This window comes from Carassius gibelio, chromosome B23, assembly GCF_023724105.1.
Source record: "Carassius gibelio isolate Cgi1373 ecotype wild population from Czech Republic chromosome B23, carGib1.2-hapl.c, whole genome shotgun sequence".
NCBI classification, from domain to species: domain Eukaryota; kingdom Metazoa; phylum Chordata; class Actinopteri; order Cypriniformes; family Cyprinidae; genus Carassius; species Carassius gibelio.
Window position 1 is genome coordinate 17,846,247 of NC_068418.1, and position 24,338 is coordinate 17,870,584.

The 24,338-nt window shown below is 36.9% G+C and overlaps 2 protein-coding genes across 4 annotated transcripts in view; one reads left to right on the plus strand and one right to left on the minus strand.

Annotated features, from left to right (window-relative positions):
• Nucleotides 1–3,956: 3,956 nt before the first annotated feature.
• On the plus strand, nucleotides 3,957–7,473 carry LOC128011195 (lens fiber major intrinsic protein-like). The gene is made up of 4 exons (XM_052593359.1): nucleotides 3,957–4,981; nucleotides 5,190–5,354; nucleotides 6,454–6,534; nucleotides 6,631–7,473. Exons 1-4 carry the CDS (start codon nucleotides 4,622–4,624, stop codon nucleotides 6,814–6,816), a joined length of 792 nt encoding a protein of 263 aa, XP_052449319.1. The 5' UTR covers nucleotides 3,957–4,621; the 3' UTR covers nucleotides 6,817–7,473.
• A 1,104-nt stretch (nucleotides 7,474–8,577) lies between these two features.
• Nucleotides 8,578–24,338, minus strand: part of LOC128011339 (signal transducer and activator of transcription 5B) — a 36,011-nt gene continuing 20,250 nt past the window's right edge. For 2 of the 3 annotated variants that reach the window (XM_052593627.1, XM_052593625.1), the window contains exons 6-21: nucleotides 23,045–23,136; nucleotides 22,636–22,784; nucleotides 19,394–19,525; nucleotides 19,064–19,240; nucleotides 17,711–17,798; nucleotides 17,465–17,587; nucleotides 16,705–16,797; nucleotides 16,393–16,596; nucleotides 16,046–16,140; nucleotides 15,803–15,936; nucleotides 11,454–11,603; nucleotides 11,226–11,286; nucleotides 10,893–10,973; nucleotides 10,779–10,799; nucleotides 10,296–10,367; nucleotides 8,578–10,199 (exon numbers count right to left, since the gene is read on the minus strand). In XM_052593627.1, the coding sequence (XP_052449587.1) occupies nucleotides 10,121–10,199; nucleotides 10,296–10,367; nucleotides 10,779–10,799; nucleotides 10,893–10,973; nucleotides 11,226–11,286; nucleotides 11,454–11,603; nucleotides 15,803–15,936; nucleotides 16,046–16,140; nucleotides 16,393–16,596; nucleotides 16,705–16,797; nucleotides 17,465–17,587; nucleotides 17,711–17,798; nucleotides 19,064–19,240; nucleotides 19,394–19,525; nucleotides 22,636–22,784; nucleotides 23,045–23,136 (1,751 nt within the window). In that variant the 3' untranslated portion in view covers nucleotides 8,578–10,120. The remainder of the gene's footprint in view (nucleotides 10,200–10,295; nucleotides 10,368–10,778; nucleotides 10,800–10,892; nucleotides 10,974–11,225; nucleotides 11,287–11,453; nucleotides 11,604–15,802; nucleotides 15,937–16,045; nucleotides 16,141–16,392; nucleotides 16,597–16,704; nucleotides 16,798–17,464; nucleotides 17,588–17,710; nucleotides 17,799–19,063; nucleotides 19,241–19,393; nucleotides 19,526–22,635; nucleotides 22,785–23,044; nucleotides 23,137–24,338) is intronic. The other variant, XM_052593626.1, reaches the window with a different exon arrangement.

Here is a 24,338-nt window from a genome sequence, read left to right on the forward strand (position 1 = left end):
CTTTTCTATTTTACAATATAGTGTTTTTACTTTCCAATTCGCAGTAAGCATGTAAAATTAATACAATTCTAAATATGAGATTGATCGTGAACACTTAAAGCTGACATTGCATTAGGAAATATGGATTTATCAAATCGATGACAGGACAACATCTGTCGATGCGTACCTAAAAAAAAAAAAAAAAAACGGGCAGCGGAAATTCCGGAACATTCTGTCACGTCAAGAGAAGAACAGCCCTTCCGCCACAAGAGAGCGCTGTAGTTCCATTTCCGCTGAACATACCTGGCAAGAATGAATTTGCCCTTTGAGTTTTCGAGAAGTGATACCACATTGGAGGAGACAACATTATTCAAAAGTCAGTTAAATGCCTCTTTGGTAAGAGTAATAACTTCAGCACAATATCGTGTATGCTAACTTAAGGTTTATGAAAGAATCAACAATTTTCAAACTGCTAGAAGAATTCCTTACCAAAATTAGCCATGATTTTATAATGCAAAACTGTAGTAACCAGTTGTTTTTTTTTGTTGTTGTTTTTTTGCGTATTGACTATCATTTACATAACCACAATTTTACAAAAACGACCATAGTTACACTTTGGTTAGTGGAGCGTAACCATGGTTAAATTGTGGTTAACATGGTTTAACTAGACTGTACAAAATGCCTAAACTTATTTACCCCACTGAGAGTTCTTTAAGGTTTTGCTCATATTGAAAACATTCACTATTGATCATTCACCACATATTCAGTATTCATCCCAGAATGAAGAAAAGCACTTTTTCACCAGATGTGCTCATTTTGTTCAGCCACTTTAGGTGTGAGGAGTCCATGGATTCCAGCACTGATCTACATATCATCCTGATGGTTTGAGCTCTGGGTTCTGATTGAACAATTCTAATTGTTCAAGGTAAGAAAGGTAAGGGTTCCACTGAGCAGACCCTATTCCAGAACAATGTTCCCTCAAAAGGTTAAGTAAGTCCCTCAGAGAACTGCCCTTTCTTAATCCAGATTTCATTTATATATTTTTTTTCTGAGGAGATGATGTCTTGGAAGCTCCAAAAAGAAGCAATAAACAGTGACGTGACCTACAGCCAAGTATGGTGACCCATACTCTGAATTCGTGCTCTGCATTTAACCCATCCAACAGAAGTAACCCAGCCATTTGTGCTGCGGTGCCCGGGGAGCAGCTGGGGGCTCGGTGCCTTGCTCAAGGGCAGCTCAGTCGTGGTATTGAGGGTGGAGAGAGTGCTGAACATTCACTCCCCCCACCTACAATTCCTGCTGGCACGAGACTCGAACCCGCAAACTTTGGGTTACGAGTCTGAATCTCTAACCATTAGGCCGCGACTTCCTGAAGCCAAGTGTTTCCATGATACAGCTACTTAATACAGCAGGATGGATGAATAGTATCTGGAGGGACTGTATGTTTTGATCAATAGTTGACAGGATGTGAGGCCTGGTATATTTTAGGGGGTTGAGTTCCCTTAGCTAGTGTTTTGTTTAAGACAGTGGCGGTATGGGAGGTCAATGAGGGTTGTGTTGGAGTCAGCAGTCTGTCCTAGAGGTAATAGAAAAATCCTCACGCAAGCGGTTTTAAGCTATCTCTCTTCTGCAACAAATGGCGGCTTATGGACACATGAGCAAGCAATGGTGTGGAGTAATCCTGCCCACAATGGACACACAAAAGTTGGTTACTCTGAGCCTACTTTGCAGAGTTAACACGACTCTTAACGCAACTAAAAACACCTGCTTCCAAGCAAATCCATATGGCCTTGTCAGTTATCTTGCCAAAAATGAAACTGGAGAGAGGCAATGACAGATATTTGATACCTAATTTATTTAGGAGGTGCTTCACCTTAAATTACCTTATTTAGGGTGAAGAACGATTGTCGATTCAAGAAAGATTACAATTCAATGTTGTTATTATCTGAAACTGTTTTTAAGCCTAGAATTAGTATAGAAAGAGTTAACACTTGCCTGGTAATTCTCACCTAAAATTCTTGACTAAACAAAATTAGAGTATGTTTTCCATGACTTATCCTTCAGATTAGTTATCATGCTCATTTCAGACAACAACCAAACCCCACCATAACAATTTTAATCAAAGAAGGCAACAGAAACTGTTGCTGCCAGCATTTTGGTTTATCCCAGATGAAAGAGCAAAAAACACAAGCGAAGCAGTATTCTTTCACTAGTCTATAGCTCACCATGATTGCCCAGAGAAGAGGCTCAGTGTTGCCCCCACCCCACTATCACCTCCTGCATCCAAACATGGATTTTCCAGAGCTTTATTGGGCCTCAGGCCAGCAGTCCTGCCAGCACACACAATGTAAAACTCTGCCTAATCAGTTCTGCACAGAACCAGCTGGATCTGTCCTGACCAGGGTAGGGGGCTGGAAATAATAATAACTAACACTTTGCATTCAGTATTTTGTTTTAGATAAAAGCATCTACCTTCTATTAAATTATTTACATTATTATGTACATTTATGCATTTGCATGCACAATCATATCTAATTTTTCATTTCATTCATTTATTATAGATTTTTCTTAATGTTTTACTAAAAGACCTATGGGTCAGTATCACTTTAAATTTTTATATACATAACAAAAGCATTGGCACCTGGCTCTTTAGATACATTTTTAGTTTTGTGTAAAAGGATCTGTGTTATTTTGCTATGTCCCATGCACTGCTCATTCAATTTGAATGATAGTTGAATATTGTCAAATCATAAAATAAAAAAATAAATAAAATAAAAATATCCTATTCATATTTTATTAAATAAGAGATTACTCAATTTGAGTGTATTGAAACTATAAACTATTTTTTATTTAATAAAAAATAAGAGTTTGTCCATGTCCCTTGAATGGTTGTCCCCCCTGTTGTATTGGGGAATCCGCTCCTTTAAGTAAAGGCCATCCCCTTCAGTGACATCAAGACTACAGATTTGTTTTTTGTCTCTTCAGTGGCTGAGGTGAATAAGTTACACATTTTCTTCGTGTGAGTTTGCTAACTTGCCAAAGCTAAACATGTCCACCCTGTCGGCACAAAATATGCCAGAAGTGATTTGAATATAATATATTCAAAATATGTAAGTTGAAATATACCAAATTCTCCTGAACAACCATACTAAACAGTTTGGTCAGCTAATATGCTAATTGAAGCTCAAAGTTTCCACCCTATCGTTGTTAAAAAAATCATTTGTTGTTAATATTGCTAAAAAATAAAATGATATGGTGTGTGTGGGGGGGGGGGGGGGGGTATTTGTTAATGTGATTGAGGATGTAATTAATATATTATTTAATGTTATTATATAATTTGTTTAATAACCATTTATTAAAGGGACATCATACCTTTCAGAAAGTATAATTTGCATCTTATTATTGCAATGAAAACATATTTAAGAGTAATATATGTCCATGACAAGGTGGACATATCATATAGTTTATGCTTCGAATAATGGCCCTTAATTATCTGAAAAAGTCATTATCAAAAATATGTGGGAGATCAGCTAATATTTCTATAGCACTTGAGTGTCCTCTATTTATGATATAACATAAAGCGAATGGGAAATTAAAACCAGTGTTTTGAGTATTGAGCGTTGAAAGGCACTCTGTGGTGATATTGACCCCTATATATTTTCTGTCCTGTGCATGTGGGGTGTCAGTTATGATTCATTACATCCGTGTGAGGCCTCCTTCTGTTGTACGAGAGGTATTGTTTCTTTGTGTCAGCACTTAATCCACACTGTGAAGGGGCCCTGGTGTTGTAGCCGGGGCTAGAGAAGAGACAGTTCCTAAACACTGTTTCCTATCGTGAGCTGGAGTGGGAAAGTTGTCCTCTGGGGCTGTACTTTGAAATGTCATCATATTCCCACATCTGATTAACATGCTAGTTCCCCTTTTGCTTCTTTTATGACCTTTTTCCTAAAGTTTGAGACAGGATTCATTTGTTATTTTTTTAGCAAAACAAAAGTTTTATGATTAGAAAAATGTCCCACCAAGTTAGTGTTTAACATTTTAACACCACTCAATTGCAAATTTGCAGGCAGTATTTTAAGCTTTAGTTTGACAACCATAAGCTAAAAGCGGGAGAGTAATGGGTAAAGATTTTTTTTTAATTTGATTTGTTGTATTGTCTGCAGCCCCCTCCCACAATTCTGCCAAAGGATTATAGTGTCACTGAGGGTCACAGTCGTTATAAATACCCCTCTGGCCTCTCGCTTTCCCATCAGAGAGGTTGAATGTCTGCTGGACATGCTCATCATTTGTCTATCCGTGTTCTTCTATTCAACATCATCTAGAACTTTTACATAGATGCAGACATCACCTGCCAGAATCACACTGAAGGTTTTATGACTAAAACCACAGGTTAGAAATCAATGGGACAGATGATTTCAGACTTGTGAACAAGGGCTGCTTTTGGCGCAAACTCTCTAGGTTTATAGAAGCATTTATGCTTGGTTTTTCATAGTTTCTACTCATTTTGTTTTTTGTGTCCATCCACAAAAAAGTCAAAGGGATCACATCCAAGAAGCTCTTTTTTTGGTTCTTTTGGAGGTTCTTCTCCCTCTCACACTCACATCCCTCCATTTCTTGGCATCGCCTCTGAGTTATCGCAGCCATGTGGGAGTTCCGGTCCATGTCTTTTTGGCGGGCTGTGTTTGCCGAGTTCTATGGCACCATGTTCTTTGTGTTTTTCGGGCTGGGATCAGCTCTGCGTTGGACCACCGGACCACACAACGTGCTCCAAGTTGCTTTCTGCTTCGGTCTGGCTGCTGCCACACTCATCCAGTCTATCGGTCACATCAGCGGCGGCCACATCAACCCGGCTGTCACGTTTGCCTACCTGATTGGCTCTCAGATGTCCCTGTTTCGTGCATTCTTCTACATCTGTGCTCAGTGCTTGGGAGCTCTAGCTGGAGCCGCTGTGCTGTATGGGGTCACGCCAAGCAATATGAGGGGCAATCTTGGCCTGAACACAGTAAGAGAGTGTATTTGTTTTAGTGAGCTCATTAGATGAAATGATGGATCGTTAACTAGTGATGCAAAATGATTGAGCAATGCTTGAAACCATCAGGGGACCCGCTAAAGGAAGCCTACTTCACATAAATAAAATAGTGGACAGTAAATGTATTTGGATAACTATTTTTACTGTCATTTGTAAAGTGTGTGTTTATATATGCTTTCAGCTTCAGCCAGGCATCAGTGTGGGAATGGCCACCACTATAGAGATATTCCTGACTCTGCAACTTGTGGTTGTGGTCTTCGCTGTGATGGATGAGAGGCGAAATGGTCGACTTGGGTCTGCTGCCCTGTCCATTGGCTTCTCAGTGCTTGTGGGCCACCTGCTGGGGGTAAGATCCCATTCAAAAGGCTTAAAATCAATGGTTTTCTATTGGCCCTGATTTTACTAAGCAAAAAGCACTAAAATGTCAACAAAAACTCCTGCAAATAAACACTGCTTGCTTACTTGCTAACTTACTTGCCTAACATGTGGAACAGAAACACTAGGCAAAACAAGCATCAAGTAATTAGCTGTTTTAAATAAATAGTTCACCTAAAAATGGAAATGTCATTATTTATTCACCATCATGTGACGTTATGACTTTATTCTGTCAGTGTCAGTGGGGTCCAGGGTTGTTTTGTTACTTCTATTGTATGGACAAAAAATAGCAGAAATTCTTCAAAATATCTCCTTACGTGTTCTGCAGAAGTCGTCATCCAGGTTAGGAATGACATGTTGGTGAATAAATTATGACCATAACATTTTTCTCTTCAAGTAACGGATGTGTAATGAGATCTTTGAACATTTTCTCCCTTTTAAAAAAAGTTAATAAGTCTATTTCAATGTTTTATTTATATAAACCCATATAGACCCACCAGTTAAAAGAGTTCTGACACTATTAGTTATGTAATGCTATTTGAAAAAGATTTTTTCTTGATAATTTTTTGTTTATGGCAAAATGTAAGTATATTATTGCCTGGCTCCTTATAAATTAAAACATCTATAAATCTGCATATATAAACATGACCAACTTTGGTATATATATATATATATATATATATATATATATATATATATATATATATATATATATATATATATTAAATAGCACATCTCTACTGCTTCATTGCTTATATCAGTGATCCTCAAATCTGGCTCGCGAGATCCACTTTCATGCGAAGTTTAGCTCTAACCCTAATCAAACACGCATGAGTTTGCAAATCAGTGTCTTCAGGATCAGCAGAAAATCACAGGCAGGTGTGTTTAATTAGAGTCGGAGCTAAACTCTGCAGGAAACTGGATCTCGCGAGCCAGATTTGAGGATCACTGGCATATATCATTGTAAAAAAGAAACTACATTATCGACCAGTTCTAATCTGCTAAACTGCTTGGAAACAATGTGTATTGTGAAAATACAAATAAATTTGACTTGACATTAATCTCTGCAGATGTATTACACTGGAGCTGGAATGAACCCTGCCAGGTCTTTTGCCCCTGCTGTGCTTTTCAGGAACTTTATTAACCACTGGGTGAGGCAAATTTCCACTGTATTTAGATGAAGGCACATTTTGCTAACTAATTCATAGATACAACTATTTTCTATCTGTTGTCTCACTTTCCGATAGGTGTACTGGGTGGGCCCTATGATCGGCAGTGCTATTGGTGCTCTGCTCTACGACTTCTTGCTCTTTCCCCGGATGCGCGGCCTGTCTGAGAGACTCGCTGTTCTCAAGGGCAACCGATCTCCCGAGGCCGAAGCCCAGCAGGAGACCCGAGGAGAGTCGATTGAGATCAAAACACAAGCCTTATAAACACTGCCAGGAAACTTTGGATCCCTGATGCGTCACATACATACGTACTATCATTTCTCACACCTCATCCTCACACACCTCTTACATACCAACAGAGTTTTCTGTAGGGAGAATCACACACAATTCCAAAGGCAATCGAGACACTATAACCTCTGCCCAAGGACTATGAATGAGGGTAAGAAGAGGACTTCCTGTTGAGGATTGCGCTCTGTACCGCCAGGTATAGGGAGCGAGATCAGGTGGCTAACGCCGCTCAGGGGCACCTCTGTCGTTTCTAGTCTACTAAGAGTGAAATACACTAGAAGTGGACTTCTGCATGCTTTCCAGTTTCACAGGGTTTAAATCTCTTTCATTTCAGTTCATTTTTTCTTTGATATTTCAGAGATGTGACACATGTACTATATTATTTGCATTATGCAACCGATTTCTTTACATTCTATTTACAGTCAACATTATTCAGTTGTGCGTGGTGTGTGTGTGTGTGTGTGTTTTCCGAGAGTTTTCAGTTTGGCTCTTCCATTTCCACCATTCGCCATGTGTTTGTATTCATGCAATGTTATTTTTTCTATCTCCAAAAATTTAACCTTGGTTTAGGTGGATGTTAATTCACGACTAAAACCTTTATAAATCCTTTGGGATTTTGGATCCCTCTTTGAGTCTGCTTTCAACTGTTGTATTGTTTAACCGTGGCCTAATGGCCCAGCATGTGTTTCTTTAAAAGAAGCACAGTCACACCATCATTCATATAAAATAATAAACACGCAAAATGCAACTATTGTGATATCCTAACTTTTAGCTTTTACCTGATAAAAGCACTTAATTTTCTTCCCATTGTGTGATTTACAAAACTTCTAGAGTCTATACTTCCAAAAGTATTATGGAGTACTTTTTATCTGATTCATACAGTTTCAGGCATTTTCATTGAACTTTTTCTGCCATAAATGCATGCATAGATGTCTTGTTTAGATTAGGGGCTTTGACATTATTTTTGTGTAAATAGCTAACCTAGAGAAAAGCAATAATTTGTCTCAATCAAGAGAATATACAGTATGTGTAATTCATTGTAAAATAAATTAAGCCACTAATGTGAGCAGACCTGGTTCCAAACATCATAGACATATTATGATACAATGGCTATTCCTGTTTTACACAGTTGAAGAGGGCTTTGCGAAGGTAATTCAGTCAACTCTTTTTGTTGGATTAGATGATTGCTGAGCGATTGGGATGTTCTTGTAGCATTTGGATCTGATGGAATGAAAAGGTGATCGCTACATCCACCCTGTCCCTTTCTGCACTCTTTCCACTAGTGTCCTCTTATCTGAAGGGAGACCAGAGTCACATGAAAGGTCTTCAAACCTCACCATTTTGCTCTGTAAGCAAACTTTTATTTAAACCATTTAATTAAATGGACTCTCTACATATGAACATCAGGGTTTACGTGAAAATCAGACATCATAGTGTTCTCAAAGTCTTGCGTAAATTGTAAAGATTAGCTTTTTTTAATTTCAAATGTTAAAGCTGGTCGAGTATAATCATTTTAAGTTAGTGAATGTCTTTTATTTGGTAGTTCGATGAGGACTATGGAGTGTGAAATAATGCCACATTGCTTAAATATCATCAATAATAGTCATTTTTTATCATCTCTAAATTAACACTTACATTTGTTAATTGCCATATAACTTTTTTTTTTAATCTATTGAAATGTGTGAGAATCATATATTCTGGACAAATCCTTAACTATTTAATACGCAGGCAAGGGAATCTGTCACAAATGGATTTTGACTTTATTAATCAGATTTAAAACTTTGAAATATGAACATTTCTCTCTTTTCTTTTTTAAATCTCATACCTGCTTTACATATTTGTCACATGTATTAAAAAAAGAAAAATGGCAACTTTTACATTTTTCATTGACAAATGCATAAGTGCTTTACACTTCTCTGTGGCTGGAAACAGAAATATGACGAGATTTCCGGTTATCGATCAGGCAGGTGCATATCTAGCTCATTCATCAGTTAGTGCTACAGAAAGAACATCTGAATAGACAACAGAAACACAACTCTGTGGAACTTCCCTTCTAGACTAAATACATACAGACAGTTACTCATTACACCTTTGAATAATATCCCATTCGATATACTTTCATATTCTAAGCACTTAGATGAAAGCTTTATATTTTACAAGATATAGAACAGTATTTGTTGGACGGCAAAAATCACAGTTTACAGAATAGAAACTGTATATTACATTTCCATTTCAAGAGCGTTGACGACTTGTAGCACTAAAGATTAAGCACAGAAAAGGTGCACACAGAACACTGTAGAGTAAACAGGAACAGTATTGTCTACATCTGACATAAAACATTACTGTTATTTTGTGCACATGATATGTATTTTACATGATTTATACTCATCAATGATGTAAAGAGAGGTTTGCAGGCCTGCAGCTGAAGGAACAAATGATAAATGACAGAGTAAAGCAAAACTCACTAGTGATGTAATTTTAAAAACTTTAATTTTAGCATTAATGGCCAAACCTGACTGTAGAGTGTAGATGAATACTGAATATTGAATATGCAATCACACACAAGTCATGCAAATCCCACAACCGAATATGGCACAAAACATATTATTTCTAAAAGGTCTAAAAGTATCATTGTCTGTCTGTGCACACAATACATTGCATTAAGGACATTGAGAGTAAAATGTCACTAATCTACTCTGGTCCCTGGATATGTTTTTCTGCATCAGATTTAAAGGGAAAAAATCTTCTGGCAGACAAAAATGTGTATTATGTTCAATCTATTTGGTCTCTCTTGATAAAACCACCTGATAGCAAATAATTTCCTGTTCCACTTGTCAGTTATAATACTACTTTCAAGAGCAGTCATAAGACCGAAACAGGGAACCACTTGTGTGTTTATGTGCTGCATTCTAATAAGACTCTTAAGCCAGAGGTTCACCTTCTCATAGAAATTTCATTCAAATGTTGCTAGCAAGCATTCACTATGATTGAGTGAAACACACTGTTTCTTTAAACTGCATGTTTAGTGTGTTTATGCAAGAGAAAGCGAATGTGACGTCAAGATGAAAACAATCCATGTGATAAAAACACCCACCACCCAATGATTCATGGAAATTAATTTAAGAAAAGTGCATTACTACTTATACACTTGTTATGGGAAAAATGGGTAATGTGTCCCTTGGGATGTGCGAGTTGTGCTGGATGTCCTTAGAGCACCAAGCCATCCAAAAGCCTTTGTCCAAGAAGAACTGTGGGCCTGTACCTCTAATGAAGATCTTTGTTAGTCTTTTTGACAAATTGATGACAAAATTCCCTCCAGTGCTTCCATGTCTATTTCTTCACTTGAGGGAGCTTGTGGCCTGTTAAAAGATAAACAAAGTTGATGGACAGAAAGTGAAGCTGATACATCAAATATACCCTAATTTACAGGAAACCTTACTGTGGCTGTGACTCACATGGGTGATTGGAAGAGTGGTCCTTGAACAGGTATTTGCTCTGGCATATATGGGGGTGTAGATTGAGGAAGTCTGGGAAAGGGCAACAGAATCACAATAGTCAGTGGTTAAACAGTCATTTATCCGGGTGCATTTGCTCTGTACTGAATTCTAGTGAACTGCCTTCCTACTATAGAGAGCCAACTCAAACTATGCTAGCACATGTGGCCCCAGTGGTTAAGCCACTTCCAGGATGGAAAACATACTTGAGGCTTGGAATATTGGAATCTTAGCTTAGCGACATGTGCTAATGTCTGACTTTACTGGAATCAGCAACTAGTGTCAACTTGTAGAACATTGTCTCGTGTACTTAATGTGCCATTTATCAATGTTTCAAGAAACTATGTTGGTTAGGATGTTGCCTCAAGTAGTGCATAGTGCATCTCCTGTCCTACTTTTTCCATATGAGCATATTTACCATATATAAATTATAATTGTACTTACGGGGAGAACATTTCCTGTCTTCTGTGGAGGGAAAAGACGTTTTTTATATAACACATAATAAAGACTTGTAAAATACTGTGACAGTGTGACTTAAATAATGATTAATATGTTTACCCATAGACACTCATAGGTTGCCCAAATATATCCATAGGAGTGTCAGGTGGTATGCTGGCGGTGGAGGAACCCTGGTCTCCTCTGAACATCAAAAGATAAAATACAATTATGTTACAGACATTGTCAATGACTAGAATACATTTTCCTGTCATACTCAATGTAGAAACAATTCTTTTTATATACCCTGAGTTATTTTAACATAACGGCTCTGTGTGTTAATAAAATTATGCTTTAGTATATAATATCTTCAAGGTTTCTTTATTAATACCTCAGGGTAAATTTAATGACATCTTGAAAAGTGATATCAATTTACAGCAAAATAATTGTACTTACGGATTGACTACTGTTGTTAGTTTGAATGGCAGGTATCCATCAGGATTAGGGGGAGAAGGTACTGTTTCAGGACACAAGAAAACATATGCATCATTTTTTTATGTTTTTCTTATATTTAGCACAAAATACATCTTATTTTTTAATATTACATCAAATTACAGATTTTTTTTAAACCCTTAGTGAAACCTCAGTATACAGCCACCGTCTTTAAAAGATCTGGTTACATACCTGTAAAGAATTTCTTAAATACTTCATCCTTTGGTAAGTCTGGATACACGTGAGTGATGCAGATAATGTCCCGTATGCGGTCGCCAAGGCCAGCTGAGTCCAGATCCTTCTTGGTGAAGGGTTGGATATTCTGGATTTTTCTGCCTCCATCTGAGAAGAAAAGAGTGACACAGAACAAACATTTTACTGCAAATCCTCAATGGATCAATACATTTGAATTAATCTTACTGACCTATATTACATGGACATATATAAATCTGACTATAATAAAAATAATAAATAAACTTAAGGTAAGAGAAACCTTTTCCTTACTCCAAAAGCTCTTTAAAGGTGTCAGGACACAAGAAATCTAATTTGCTTTTATCATTTGGCATATAAGAGATCTTTATACCATTAAAACATCCTGCAAGTTTCATAGCTTAAAATGTCCTCGTCATTATAAACAAAGCATTTATTTAATCGAGCTACAAAAATGACTCGTTTTGATCGGAGTTGTCAGATGACATTGTCTAAACACTGTCTCCAGAGCAAGACTTTGACGAACAGTCATCTTCTCAGGCCCCGCCAACAGAGTTCAGTCGCTTAACAGCTGACACATGATTACATTAAATAGGAGTGATGTGTTGCATCAAAAGCAAATTGAAATTACAATCACTGCTGCTATATTGTCTAAACTGGATATAGTATACAGATGTGCTTTCGCTTTCTGACACAGTCCACACAGTTAAGTCTGTCATCAATAGGACAAATGGAGTGAAAGAATTTCATTCTTTTAACAGATATCAGAATAATCCAAGCATTAGGAACAAGTGGGTAGTTTATCTTTAATGACAACCCGGATCATGTCAGAGCATTTTGTTTTGCATCTTTGCCAAGGGGTGCCTCGATCAGGGAGTACCACAACCAGAAATGGATCAACTCTGACTAAGCAAAGAGGTCCACCTGTGCCGAACCAACTCCAAATCAGCTGAACAGTTTGGGGGTGAAGCATCCACTCGCCCCTGAGTGAGACCTGTCGCAAGAGGAGATCCACTACACTATTGAGGTTGCCCGGGATATGAGTGGCATGCAGAGACCTGAGTCTGTGCTTGCTCCAAAGTAAGAGATGGTGGGCGAGTTGTGACATGCAATGGGAGCGAACACCATTCTGGTGGTTGATGTATGCAACCGTTGATGTGCTTTCTGTCCAGACCAACAGATGCTTGTCTTAGATTAAAGGTCATAACCTCTACAAGGCCAAAAACACTGTCAAAAACTCCAGACAACTGATATGCCCAATGCAGCCGAGGGCCTGTCCAGACCCCTGATGCTGAATGTCCGTTGCACATGGCACCCCAACCTGTCCTGGAAGCTTCTGTTGTAACAACAATGTGTCTGGACACCTGTTCTAGGGGCACTCCTGCCCATAGAAAAGACATATCCTCCCAAGGACCAAAGGTACAGTGATACAATGGTGTGATGTTCACACAGTGTGAGCCATGACGGCATCTTTAGTCTCGGGTATGAAGCCAGTGCTGAAGCAGTCTCATATGCATCAGTCCCAGTGGTGTGTCCATGACTGAGGACACCATATGCCCCAGGATCCTCTGAAAGTTTTTGAGAGGGCCATCAAGCATTTCAACACCAACTGAGCATGATCCTGAGAGAGGTGTGCAGTCATTGTAACAGAGTCTAATTCTGCACAGAAAAAAGATAATCTGCACAGGGGAGAGATTGCTCTTTTCCCAGTTGGCTCGAAGCCCCATTCAGGCTAGGTGGTCAAGGACCATGTCCCTGTGTCCGCAAACCAATTTTTGTGAGTGAGCTAGGATAAGCCAGTTGTCGAGTTAATTGAGAAGGCGAATGCCCACTTCCCGAAGATGGGCAAGGGCAGCCTCCACAATCTTTGTAAAGATGCGAGGAGACAGGGACAGCCCGAAGGGGAAGAACTTTGTACTGATATGCCCATCCTTCAAAGGCAAACCGAGGAAATGGCCTGTGCCTTGGTAGGATTGAAACATGAAAGCACACATCCTTCAGGTCTGTTGCCATAAACCAAGTGCTTGAGCATTAACATTCTGAATGGAAGCTCAGAATGCACATCGCAACATGCCAATGAGAAGTGCCTCATAAGTGGGGCAAGATCCATCCACCAGTGCTGCCTTAGCGAGAGTACGGCCTAAACGCTGAATACAACGCTCCTGCCAGTCGCCTTACGAAACGTGCCACATGCAAACAGAAACACACAAGAAACGATGTATTCGGTGCCAAAAAAAGAGAAAGAGTGAGCAGATACCATGCTGGCCTATTTACACCTGGATGTCCGGGGCGTGGCCACCTATGCAAATTCGGCAAACCCAATTTCACTGGCCTTTTCACAAAGATGTCAGAGGTGTTGGACCTCCCAAGAGCGACGCCTAGTGTCGTACACTCGACCATACTTCGGTGTGAAAGGAATTAAGTAAACTTTATTAACATTAAAGATAAACCTTAAAGGGGGGTTGAAATGCTATTTCATGTATACTGAGTTTTTTACACTGTTAAAGAGTTAGATTCCCATGCTAAACATGGACAAAGTTTCAAAAATTAAGTTGTACGTTTGAAGGAGTATTTTTGTTCCAAAAAAACCTCTTCCGGTTTGTCACAAGTTTCGAAAAGTTTTTTTTCGAGTATGGCTCTGTGTGACGTTAGATGGAGCGGAATTTCCTTATATGGGTCCTAAGTGCGCGCTCTTCTGCCGGAAGAGCGCGCGTTCCCGTATAGCAGAGCAGAGAGAGGCTGAGCACAGCCTGATCAGAGCAAGAGCGTCGCGAAAAGTCACAAAAGGAGTGTGTTTTTGGTTGCCAGGGCAAGACAAGCCTGCACAGATTACCAAAAGAGAAATAGCATTAAGGGACCAGTGAATGGAGTTTATTTTTACAGAGCATCAACGGAGTTGTGCAAGTGTTTTTGTTTGTTCCCTGCATTTCGGATTGCACATCGTTTATTTCTTAAGGATAATGCAGTCCCAACGGAAAAGGGTCACAATTGTGTGTTGGAACCACATGCGGTGAGTAAAACTGCTTCAAATATCTCTGTGTTGTTAACTTAGCTATCAGCGCGTAAGCACATCAAGTAAACAACATGCGATGTTGTCATCAAACTGCACTTTCCATATGTACAGCTTAAAAAAAAAAAAAAGACGACATAAAGTGGAACTTAGTCATTTTCCAAAACCGCTAAGCAAATATATACAGTTTCAGTACATACCACATAGCATACCGCCTTCGCTGATGCTGCTCTTGTTAAATTTCAGCCTCTGGATCTGTGTCACAGCTTCCACATGCTCTCAACTCAAAAGCCTACTGGCGCTCGCGATTCTTTAGCTCCGCCCACAAGTCACGCCTCTAGGCGCTCATGTTTTTCCGGGAAAAATCGGTACAGACTATCTTTCTCTTATAAATATAATAAAAATAAAGACTTTTTGGAGTTATGAAGGATGCAGTACTACTCTATAGGTACTCAAGATTAACAGGATATTGAGTGAAAACGAGCATTTCACCCCCCCTTTAAGAAACATTAAAACTAAAAATCTATGTCATGAACCCATTAAAATTAACTTTCTTTGTTCCATAACTGTTTAAGATACATACAGACAAACTGTATATATCATCATTCAAATTTTTGGGAGTCAGTAAGATTTTTTTATATAATTAATTATTTTATTTAGCAAGGAAATTTAAATTCATCAAAGGTGACAATGTTTTTACATTGTTAAAGAACTTCATTTAAAATAAATGACTTTTTTATTTAGAACTTTCTATTCATCAAAGAATCCTGAAATATATATCACGGTTTCCACAAAAATATTAAGCAGCACAGCTATTTTCAGTAATGTTTCTTGAGCAGCAAATCAACTTAGAATGATTTCTGAAGGATTATGGGACACTGAATACCTGGAGTAATGGCTGCTGAAAATTCAGCTTTGTCATCACAGGGATACATTATATTTGAAAAAATATATTAAAATAGAAACAGTTACTTTAAAGTTGCAATGAAAGAAGTAGCAAATGGTCCAAGTGTAACAGTCTATTGAAAAATAAAAAATGTAGGGCAGGGACTATGGTCTATGCATTGAATATCGATTGGATTTTGAGACATTGGTATTGCATTGAAAAATGGATGAAGATAAACCCAAAATGATCCTTTATACGTCACCAGACATTTACAAGACATTTACATTTCATGCCAACTTTAATTAGTCATAATATTTCTCACTATTACTACCAATAAATGCAGTCTTGGTAAGAAAAATAAACTTATAATTTCCCAATTCCAAACTTTTGAACAATAGTGCATCATGCACGGTAGTATAAATATTTGATACTTACTTTCAGCGGGACCCACATAAGCGATGGTGATGCCACCAATCTCTGAGTCACTAAAGCGCAAAAGAAAGGTGCCACTGGGTTTGTTTTGCAGGATGACATGGAGATGCTGTTTTCCAATGAAGCCAAAGATGAGTCTAGAGGGGGAATCAGAGACAAATATCTAGTTCTCATCATTTCTTTACTGCTCAAGTCTTTTGAAGTTCTCTATAAAGTGAATAACAAACTGCGGAACTGGAACTGTACCCATCAGTCCAATAGTCTCTCAGACATTTCTTTGTAAGATCCATCACCCCTTCAAACCACTGCCAGAAGGTGAAGTTTCGACCAGGCAGAACTTCCTGTGTTAAAACAGACACAGAAATAATCATTCACACTATTTTGCAAGTCAAACCCTTAGTGAATGTTACGTTAATTGCGCTAGGGTCTCTATAAACATATTTTTACAGGTCTTGAGACATGGACATTTTTTATAAATTGCAATGAATTTAAAGACACAACAGTATGTAAATGTTATGCTACTAGTCAGCTGTTACACAACACATGCTCATAATATTGTATATTAATGCACAACAAATGCATGTTAGTGGTACCTTGTTGAACTGAGCCCAGGACACTGGCATATTGCTTAAATCTTCAGAGATGTCTGGTTGGTCAAAGATCTTCTGGGCGAGAAAGTGAAGATTGTATCTGTCCAAGCACCGGTGCGTCTGCACTTCAGACATGAACTTACTGCTAAGAGCTTCACACATCTGCTTCCAGGGCACACGATCCGGAACGACGAAAGGTATCCTGTTCTGAAATCATCACAGCACAGAGCACACATCGCCGACTTGTTTACAAAACACTGAAAATGGTCGTCAACAGGAAAAAGAGGTGTGATGGGGTCTTTCCACGTTACTCACAGGTTCAGAAAAGGCACAGTCCCATATGATGGTTGCCATAGCATTGATTTCCTGACTACCATGTACAATTACAACCACAGGAAGAGAGATTGCCTGTAGGATGAAGAAGCCAATGAGTTACAGTTGTAAAAATTACTACACACCAACATTCACAATTTTTATGCGATAGTCCCTCCAGGATTTTGCAGTTGCTGAATTCAGTGCAAACTCTGCATTATTTATGGCAATTTTCTGGTAAATAAAAGTTACCTTAGGGGGATGTCAACTCATTATAATCCATAATTCAGAATCAAAACAAATAAATCAATACATGCTCAACTGTCTTGTTGCTGTGCTGCAGTAAATGCCTTCATAAAGTGAGCAGGGATGGAATGACCATATGGAACACTGAGACTTAATCATAGTCAGGTTTGTACACGAGTGTTTAAAAGGAAATAAAAGTTTAAATATTTCATATTTTCAAGTGTTTTTTTTTATCATTGTGGCATCATCAGGTTTCTATACAAAAGTCTAACAGGAAATAAAAGTTACAAAATGTGCAACGGAGAGGGTAATGTTACATATATCACTGCAAAACAAATTGTGTACATAATTTTGTCAAATTCAGTCACTTTGGGTGGCAAAAAAATCATTAAAAAAAGTTCTGTAAATGAATTTAATATTTTCAATATAATGACATCTAATTAAACTGCATGTCCTGATGACTAAATAATCAACTGAACCAATCCACTGGATTAAAACAAATGAGTAAAGCAGGCACCTGAATGCTATAAGGGCTCTCACAGCCCGTGATGGTTATTTCTGTGGTAAACAACAAAGCAAACTTTTCCTCCGTCACTGACTCAGAGCCCTTCCTGTCAGCTCGTTTGATCCTTCTTATGGACTAAAGAGGAAGAAACACATTTTATTAAAGCGATAGCATTCTTGAAACCATTAAGGTAACATGACAATATTGGGATGTATCAAAAATCAACATTCTCAAAGAGCTGTTTGTGGCAAGACCCACCATGTTTCTAAAGGTAGCACATGTGCTCTTGCTTGAAGTGTTGTGCTCTAATATGGCTGTGCTGTTGATAAGTTCTCCTACATTTTCACTAAGTGGAGAAAAATAGAGAGAACGATTATGAAACATTTGCATATTTTATAAGTGCATGTGAGACCTCTAAAATGTTGCATCGCCACTGTATGGTTAACAGCTCAACTGAAACCCTGATTCTGTTTGCTTATCTTGTTGTGCCTCCACTTCCTCTTTATGTCTGAGAACAGCAACAAAGGTTGTCAAATGTATGACATGTATAAAAGCTTGTACAGGCAGATTTCAACACGAGGCGCATAAGTGGAATTACAACATAACGACACTTAAGTTGTAGATCAAAGATGATATTGCACACATGCAGCATTCTTCAGCATCATATTTCATGTTCAACTTTGGTTTCTTTGGCATGTAATTGTAAAATGACTTTTAATCTGAGTTAAAAGATAATAAATTCAATATTTCATCACCATCAAAAGTGCATAAGTGAAAAACACTTTGCAATTGTTTGTTTATGATATACAGTCTATAAAACAGTCTATGAACTAACAATGCACAATACAGCATTTGTTAATTGTTAACAAATGTTAATCATCAATTAATCAATATTAATTTACAAAAACACTATTGTTCACTGTTAATATGTTTGTTCATAAGTTAATAAATTAATTTATATTTATCTTGAAATGTTTAAAAATTTTAATTTAAAATCTGTAAGTATACACTACCTTTCAATAGTTTGATTAAAATGTAAGAAATATTGTGAAATATTATAGTAATACTCTTTTTTAAATGTGATTTATTTATCTGTGATGGCAAAGCTGGATTTTTTTCCTTTAGAAATCTTTTTAATATGCTGATTTGATCAAAGTTGAAAACATCATGCTGCTAAATATTTTAGTGGAAACTGAGATTTAGTTAGGCTTATTATATGAATATAAAGAACAGCATTAATTTGAAATAGACTTTTTGTAACATTATAAATGAATTTACTTTTGATCAATGTAATTCATCTTTGCTGAATGCGGTAGTGTGTGTAAAAATGAACATTTATTATAATTTATTTGTATTAATAAAAATCTGTAAGAGTATTAATTCAAGATACCTAATGCATTTTTGCAAAACACCTTTTTTAACTTTATTGCAAAGTGATTTTAATCAAACCATTATTACAAAAAATATTAAATAATTAATTATAAATTTAAACTAAATTAAAAAAAAAATGATTTGACAAAATAATAAAATAAATGTTTTTTTTTTCCTGAAAATATGCTACTTAATAGAGACTTGTATATGCATATTAAAAAACAACAACAGCATGCTTACTTGTGTACAACACCTTGTTGACCCAGGTTTCTCGCTTGAGCCTCAGTAATAATCTGAGCCTTCAACAGGACGGGTTTCCCGGGGGCCATCTTCTCTCCGAGCAGATACCGTACAGTGGTGGAAAACTTGGATTGGGTTTTGATGACCTGGGGAGGCTGCTTATCTACTACCAATGAACTGAGTTGCCAAGACAAAAAAGTACATTATCAGAAAGCCAGAAGAAAAAGCACTGACATTTTTCAAATGATTGCATAATCATCTGTTGTGATTGCATGATGTCTAAGTATGTTGCAATATTATCTTTCTCAGATCTGAAATAGGCCTGCATACCTCTGTATGAGAGTCTGGAGCAGATGTGCCAGGCTTTCCTGCAATTTGTGAAACTCAGCCCCTCCGTGGTCTCGGTTCACCAACATGAGCTCCTGCCTCAGGTTACCATTCACTATAAGCAACTGCTCACACCTGCCAACGAAAAAATGAAAAAAAGAGAATGTGGAAGACATTTAGCCAAAAAGGTTGCATGACATGCATGACATCAAAAGTGTGAATTAAATCAGTCAAAGCAGTAGAAAATATGCTCCACAGTACATTAAATATGATTGCAGTTGCAGAAAGGATCAACAAAGGTAGTGCCGCAATTAGTTTAATTATTGTTTGTCAGTCTGCTGAAATTCAAGAGCCACAAACCTAACTGTCAAACAATGAAGATAAGCCTGTTGAGTTTTTAAAAGAAACATGTTTTAACCCTCCTCTTGTGCTCAAAAACAACTTTTGTGAATGGGTTCAAAATCCCCATATCTATTGTAGTTCGTCAGAGACTTTCAAATATAAAATTTGTAAGAAATGTAATAATTCCTATCTATTTTTATTGTGTTATTTATATTCTATTATATAAATACAGTATATAATAAAAAGTTATCTGTTTTTGCAAATAAACTCTTCATATATATATATATAAGGGATGTAACAGTAAAAGTATTCGTCTCGAACTGTCACGGTATGGACGTCACGGTTTGATTCATGAAGTTGGACGACGAATACAGTCAGTCACAGGTGATCAATCCAAATCCAAATTCAATGAAACACTAACCGTCAAAACAGGAAAGAGCAGAAGAAGAGACGATCTACGCACCAGCCCAAAACTAGAACAGTGAGTTCAGATAGCATGCTGACTATAAATCAGATTTTAGTTTTATTTTGGCTGATCTCTATTCCATAATTGCACACAAACTGCATTGCAATCATTTCCCAAAATGTAATCTGTGTGTAATTTTTATGAGGTCTGTAAAGAGGAGAAAATACTATATCCGGCTCACTGTTCACGATGCTCAAAATTTAGGAAGACAAATATGTGGGGGTTTATATGAATGTATCTCTGAGAGGAACCAAAGTCCCTTTAAGACAAGTCATGTCACTTGGCGGCCATCTTTGAAATGCCCCTCGGGCATGCAAGTGCAACTCTTATCTCTTTGAAAGAGGAAACATCAAGTTCTCCAAAACTTTTCACCAAGCTTACGATTAAATTTCATATCTGAAATCAACAAAAGAAATCTGACAACAACTGTCATAAATGTTGTTTATTTTCCACAAATAGCGTTATAAAAAGCTTATTTTTATGGTTAAGGTCAGCCAGTGCGCATGCGCAGTCCTCAAGCACACATCTCGAAATGCTGACTGTTTCTATATGGTACATGTCTTGGGTATTCTATAGTCTTGGAGGAACTGACCATTTTCAGAAATACTTCAGTGGCATTTTCTTTTCCTCTTACTGCCATAATATAAAATCTAATTCAAATCAAAAACAACTGTTCATGCTACAGTATGCGTGTCTTTAAAAAAAAAAAAATTATAATAATAATTTCCTGTTATACCGAATTCATATCGAACTGTGACTCCAAAACCAAGGTACGTACCGATCCGTGATTTCTGTGTACTATTACATCCCTTATATATACAGTACAGATCAAAAGTTTGGACACATCTTCTCATTCAAAGAGTTTTCTTTATTTTCATGACTATGAAAATTGTAGAGTCTGAAGTCATCAAGGGCTATTTGACCAAGAAGGAGAGTGATGGGGCGCTGCGCCAGATGACCTGGCCTCCACAGTCACCGGACCTGAACCCAATCGAGATGGTTTAGGGGTGAGCTGGACCGCAGACAGAAGGCAAAAGGGCCAACAAGTGCTAAGCATCTCTCGGGGAACTCCTTCAAGACTGTTGGAAGACCATTTCAGGTGACTACCTCTTGAAGCTCATCAGGAGAATGCCAAGAGTGTGCAAAGCAGTAATCAAAGCAAAAGGTGGCTACTTTGAAGAACCTACAATATGACATACTTTCAGTTGTTTCACACTTTTTTGTTATGTATATAATTCCACATGTGTTAATTCATAGTTTTGATGCCTTCAGTGTGACTCTACAATTTTCATAGTCATGAAAATAAAGAAAACTCTTTGAATGAGAAGGTGTGTCCAAACTTTTGGTCTGTACTGTATGTATATATATATATATATATTTCTGCTAGTCAATTTCTTATATAAAAAAAAAACACTAGTTACTCGAATACTAGTGGTGCATGTTACTGTAAATAAATAGACATAGCCTAGTTTTTATCAATAAATGTTTATTTATTAATTAATTAATAGCCTAATTCAACAATTAAATAACAAACGTTAACTGTCTAAACCTACTTTTCTCTTAATAGAGAGAGCTGGTTTCATTTTTGAGAGACTGAGAGGGGCAACACGGCTGTTTGATTGGTGAGCGCACTGTGTTTATTCCATTCATTCATGTATCATTTCGTAGCCTAAGGTTTAAATCATAGCCTTTTAAATATATACAAATAATAGACTGTGTATGATGTATTATTATGGGTGATATTACTCTTGCCAAGCTCTGCTTTCTGAGAGATGCACGGACGACCAGTCTATTTAACCTCTAATATATACCTATTTATATAATCTAACATAAGTTGTACTTCCTCTGCCTTTTCTCAAATCCTTGTCTAATAGTCTAGTAATTGAGATTCAAAACAAATTACAAAACCTTTTTGACTGTTAAACTCAAATAGATGAAGAATTTTAGAAGACAAGTTTCAATTACAAGTAAACTTTATATGCTTTTTAAGGTCTCCTGTATTTTATATTTTAAGAGTTTGAGAAAATTGAGTTCACCACTATCCAATCTGAATCCAAAACTAGTTTAGAAACACTGATCTCTAGGCTTTCTATTAGACACAGTTCTCTTCATGCTCCACATTTCAAAAAGGGTTGACTGAATTATTCAAACACTGTTTAATAATACATAAAATAAGTGGAAAGCGGGTCAATAGGTAGATAACATTCAAGAAGAGACAAAAAAAGCAGTGATAGAAATCATATTAAGATTCATATTTTGATTGTCACATACACGATTATATAGAGAATATATAAACAGCAGTGAAATGTGAGTGCAACTCCTATCTCTCTGAATGGGGAAACATAAAGTTCTTCAAAACTGTTCACTAAGATTACGATGTTTGTTCAGGGGAAAGATTTAGCTGATAACATTAACACAAATGAAACAAAAATGTCACCATGTCTGAAGAGGGCCAAGGTTGTCATCGAAGTGCATGCCAATGGTTGCTCGATGCTGTTCCCATCTCCAGGACTTAATTCTGAGAATAAGACAGGACTGGCACTGCTCCAGAGCACACAAGGCCGCGTGAAGGAGCTGAACGCGCTTCTGTATACACAAACAGACACATACAAACTGTGAAGAACAGCTCAACTGAACACAACTCAATCTTTATTTATAAAGCACTTTCAACACCTAGACTGGAACCAAAGTGCTGTACAGAGAAAACACAATATAAAAACAAAAGAAAAATAATAATAGCAAAATAAAAGGAAAAATGTATATAAAAAAAACAGGTCCATTGCTACTGCTTTTTCTTCACCTTTCTTCCATCTCATTCCCTCTTTATGATGCATTTGAGTATTTACCTTTGCACAGACTGAATAGTTGTATTCAAGCTGTTGTATGCGAGTCTGTCTAGCTACTTGATCTGAATGCTGTGGATCCAGTTCATTTTGACCTGTAGGCAGACAAGGAAAAATTTATTAGATATACTGATATGCATGTTTGCCTGTGTGCATATCTATTAAATCGTTATGTGAATGTTATTGTTATGTTATGCTCATTTGTGTTGCGGCTCTAAAATTTTATGTTCACAAATTTATGTAAATGAATAATCTCTGGTTCTCACCTACTACAGAGTACAGTTTAAAATGCTGTTTGCTTACTATATCTGTTTTTGTACGACTTTGGCTGTGTTTCACTAACCACTTGGCCCTGGGGGAATCCCTGCTGCCATTTTCAAGTGTGTTCCACTACAAAGTGGACGAGGGAAGTTTATATGAACAGACCCTCGACCCCTCGATTTTGACAGAGTGAGCGAGTCTGCTTCATATGCACACTTCAGGTCGCACCATAGACCACAATGCAACACGACTTTGACATCATCGCATATTGCGTTTAATTTATGCCTACCCCAAATAAGTCTATTATTTATATATATATATATATATATATATATATATATATATATATATATATATATATATATATATATATATATATATATATATATATATATATAAAAATCACGGCATTACAAATTAAAATTATTTGTTTTTCCTGACCACAAAATGACTCTAATTTGCATTGGAATTTAAAACCTTCCTATTTTAACCATAAATACTACACTAATTGTAATATACATATAAGAAAATCATAATAATTGCACAAATAGTATTTAGTACCAAAATATCTCTTCAAAATATTAAAATATTATGAATTATATTAATTAATAAATATTAAATAAATATTATTGAACTAAAATATACAACACTTATTTAAATGAAAAAAAAAATTAAATAGCTGTATGGTCACATAAGTAAGCAATACCTGAGGGTTAAGAAAACCATATTAATGTTGCCTCTTCATCACTCTCCAGAATAAAATGATACTGTAAATGCGATCGTTGTAATAATCAATGCATAATATGCTGTAATGTTTACCAAAAATTGCTGCAAATAATACCTGTATAATGAAGCTGTCGTCTATCCTACTTAAACCCATTCAAATGTACAGGTGTATCTTAATAAATTAGAATGTCGTGGAAAAGTTCATTTATTTCAGTAAATTAACTCAAACTGTGAAACTTGTGTATTAAATAAATTCAATGCACACAGACTGAAGTATTTTAAGTCTTAACTTCTTAAGGTTCTTTTAATT

Coding starts and splice junctions, on each gene's coding strand:
- LOC128011195 (XM_052593359.1), top strand. CDS start 4,622: ATGTGGGAGTTCCGGTCCATGTCTTTTTGGCGGGCTGTGTTTGCCGAG. Junction 5,355..6,453: donor TTGTGGGCCACCTGCTGGGG/GTAAGATCCCAT, acceptor TAATCTCTGCAG/ATGTATTACACTGGAGCTGG. Junction 6,535..6,630: donor GGAACTTTATTAACCACTGG/GTGAGGCAAATT, acceptor ACTTTCCGATAG/GTGTACTGGGTGGGCCCTAT.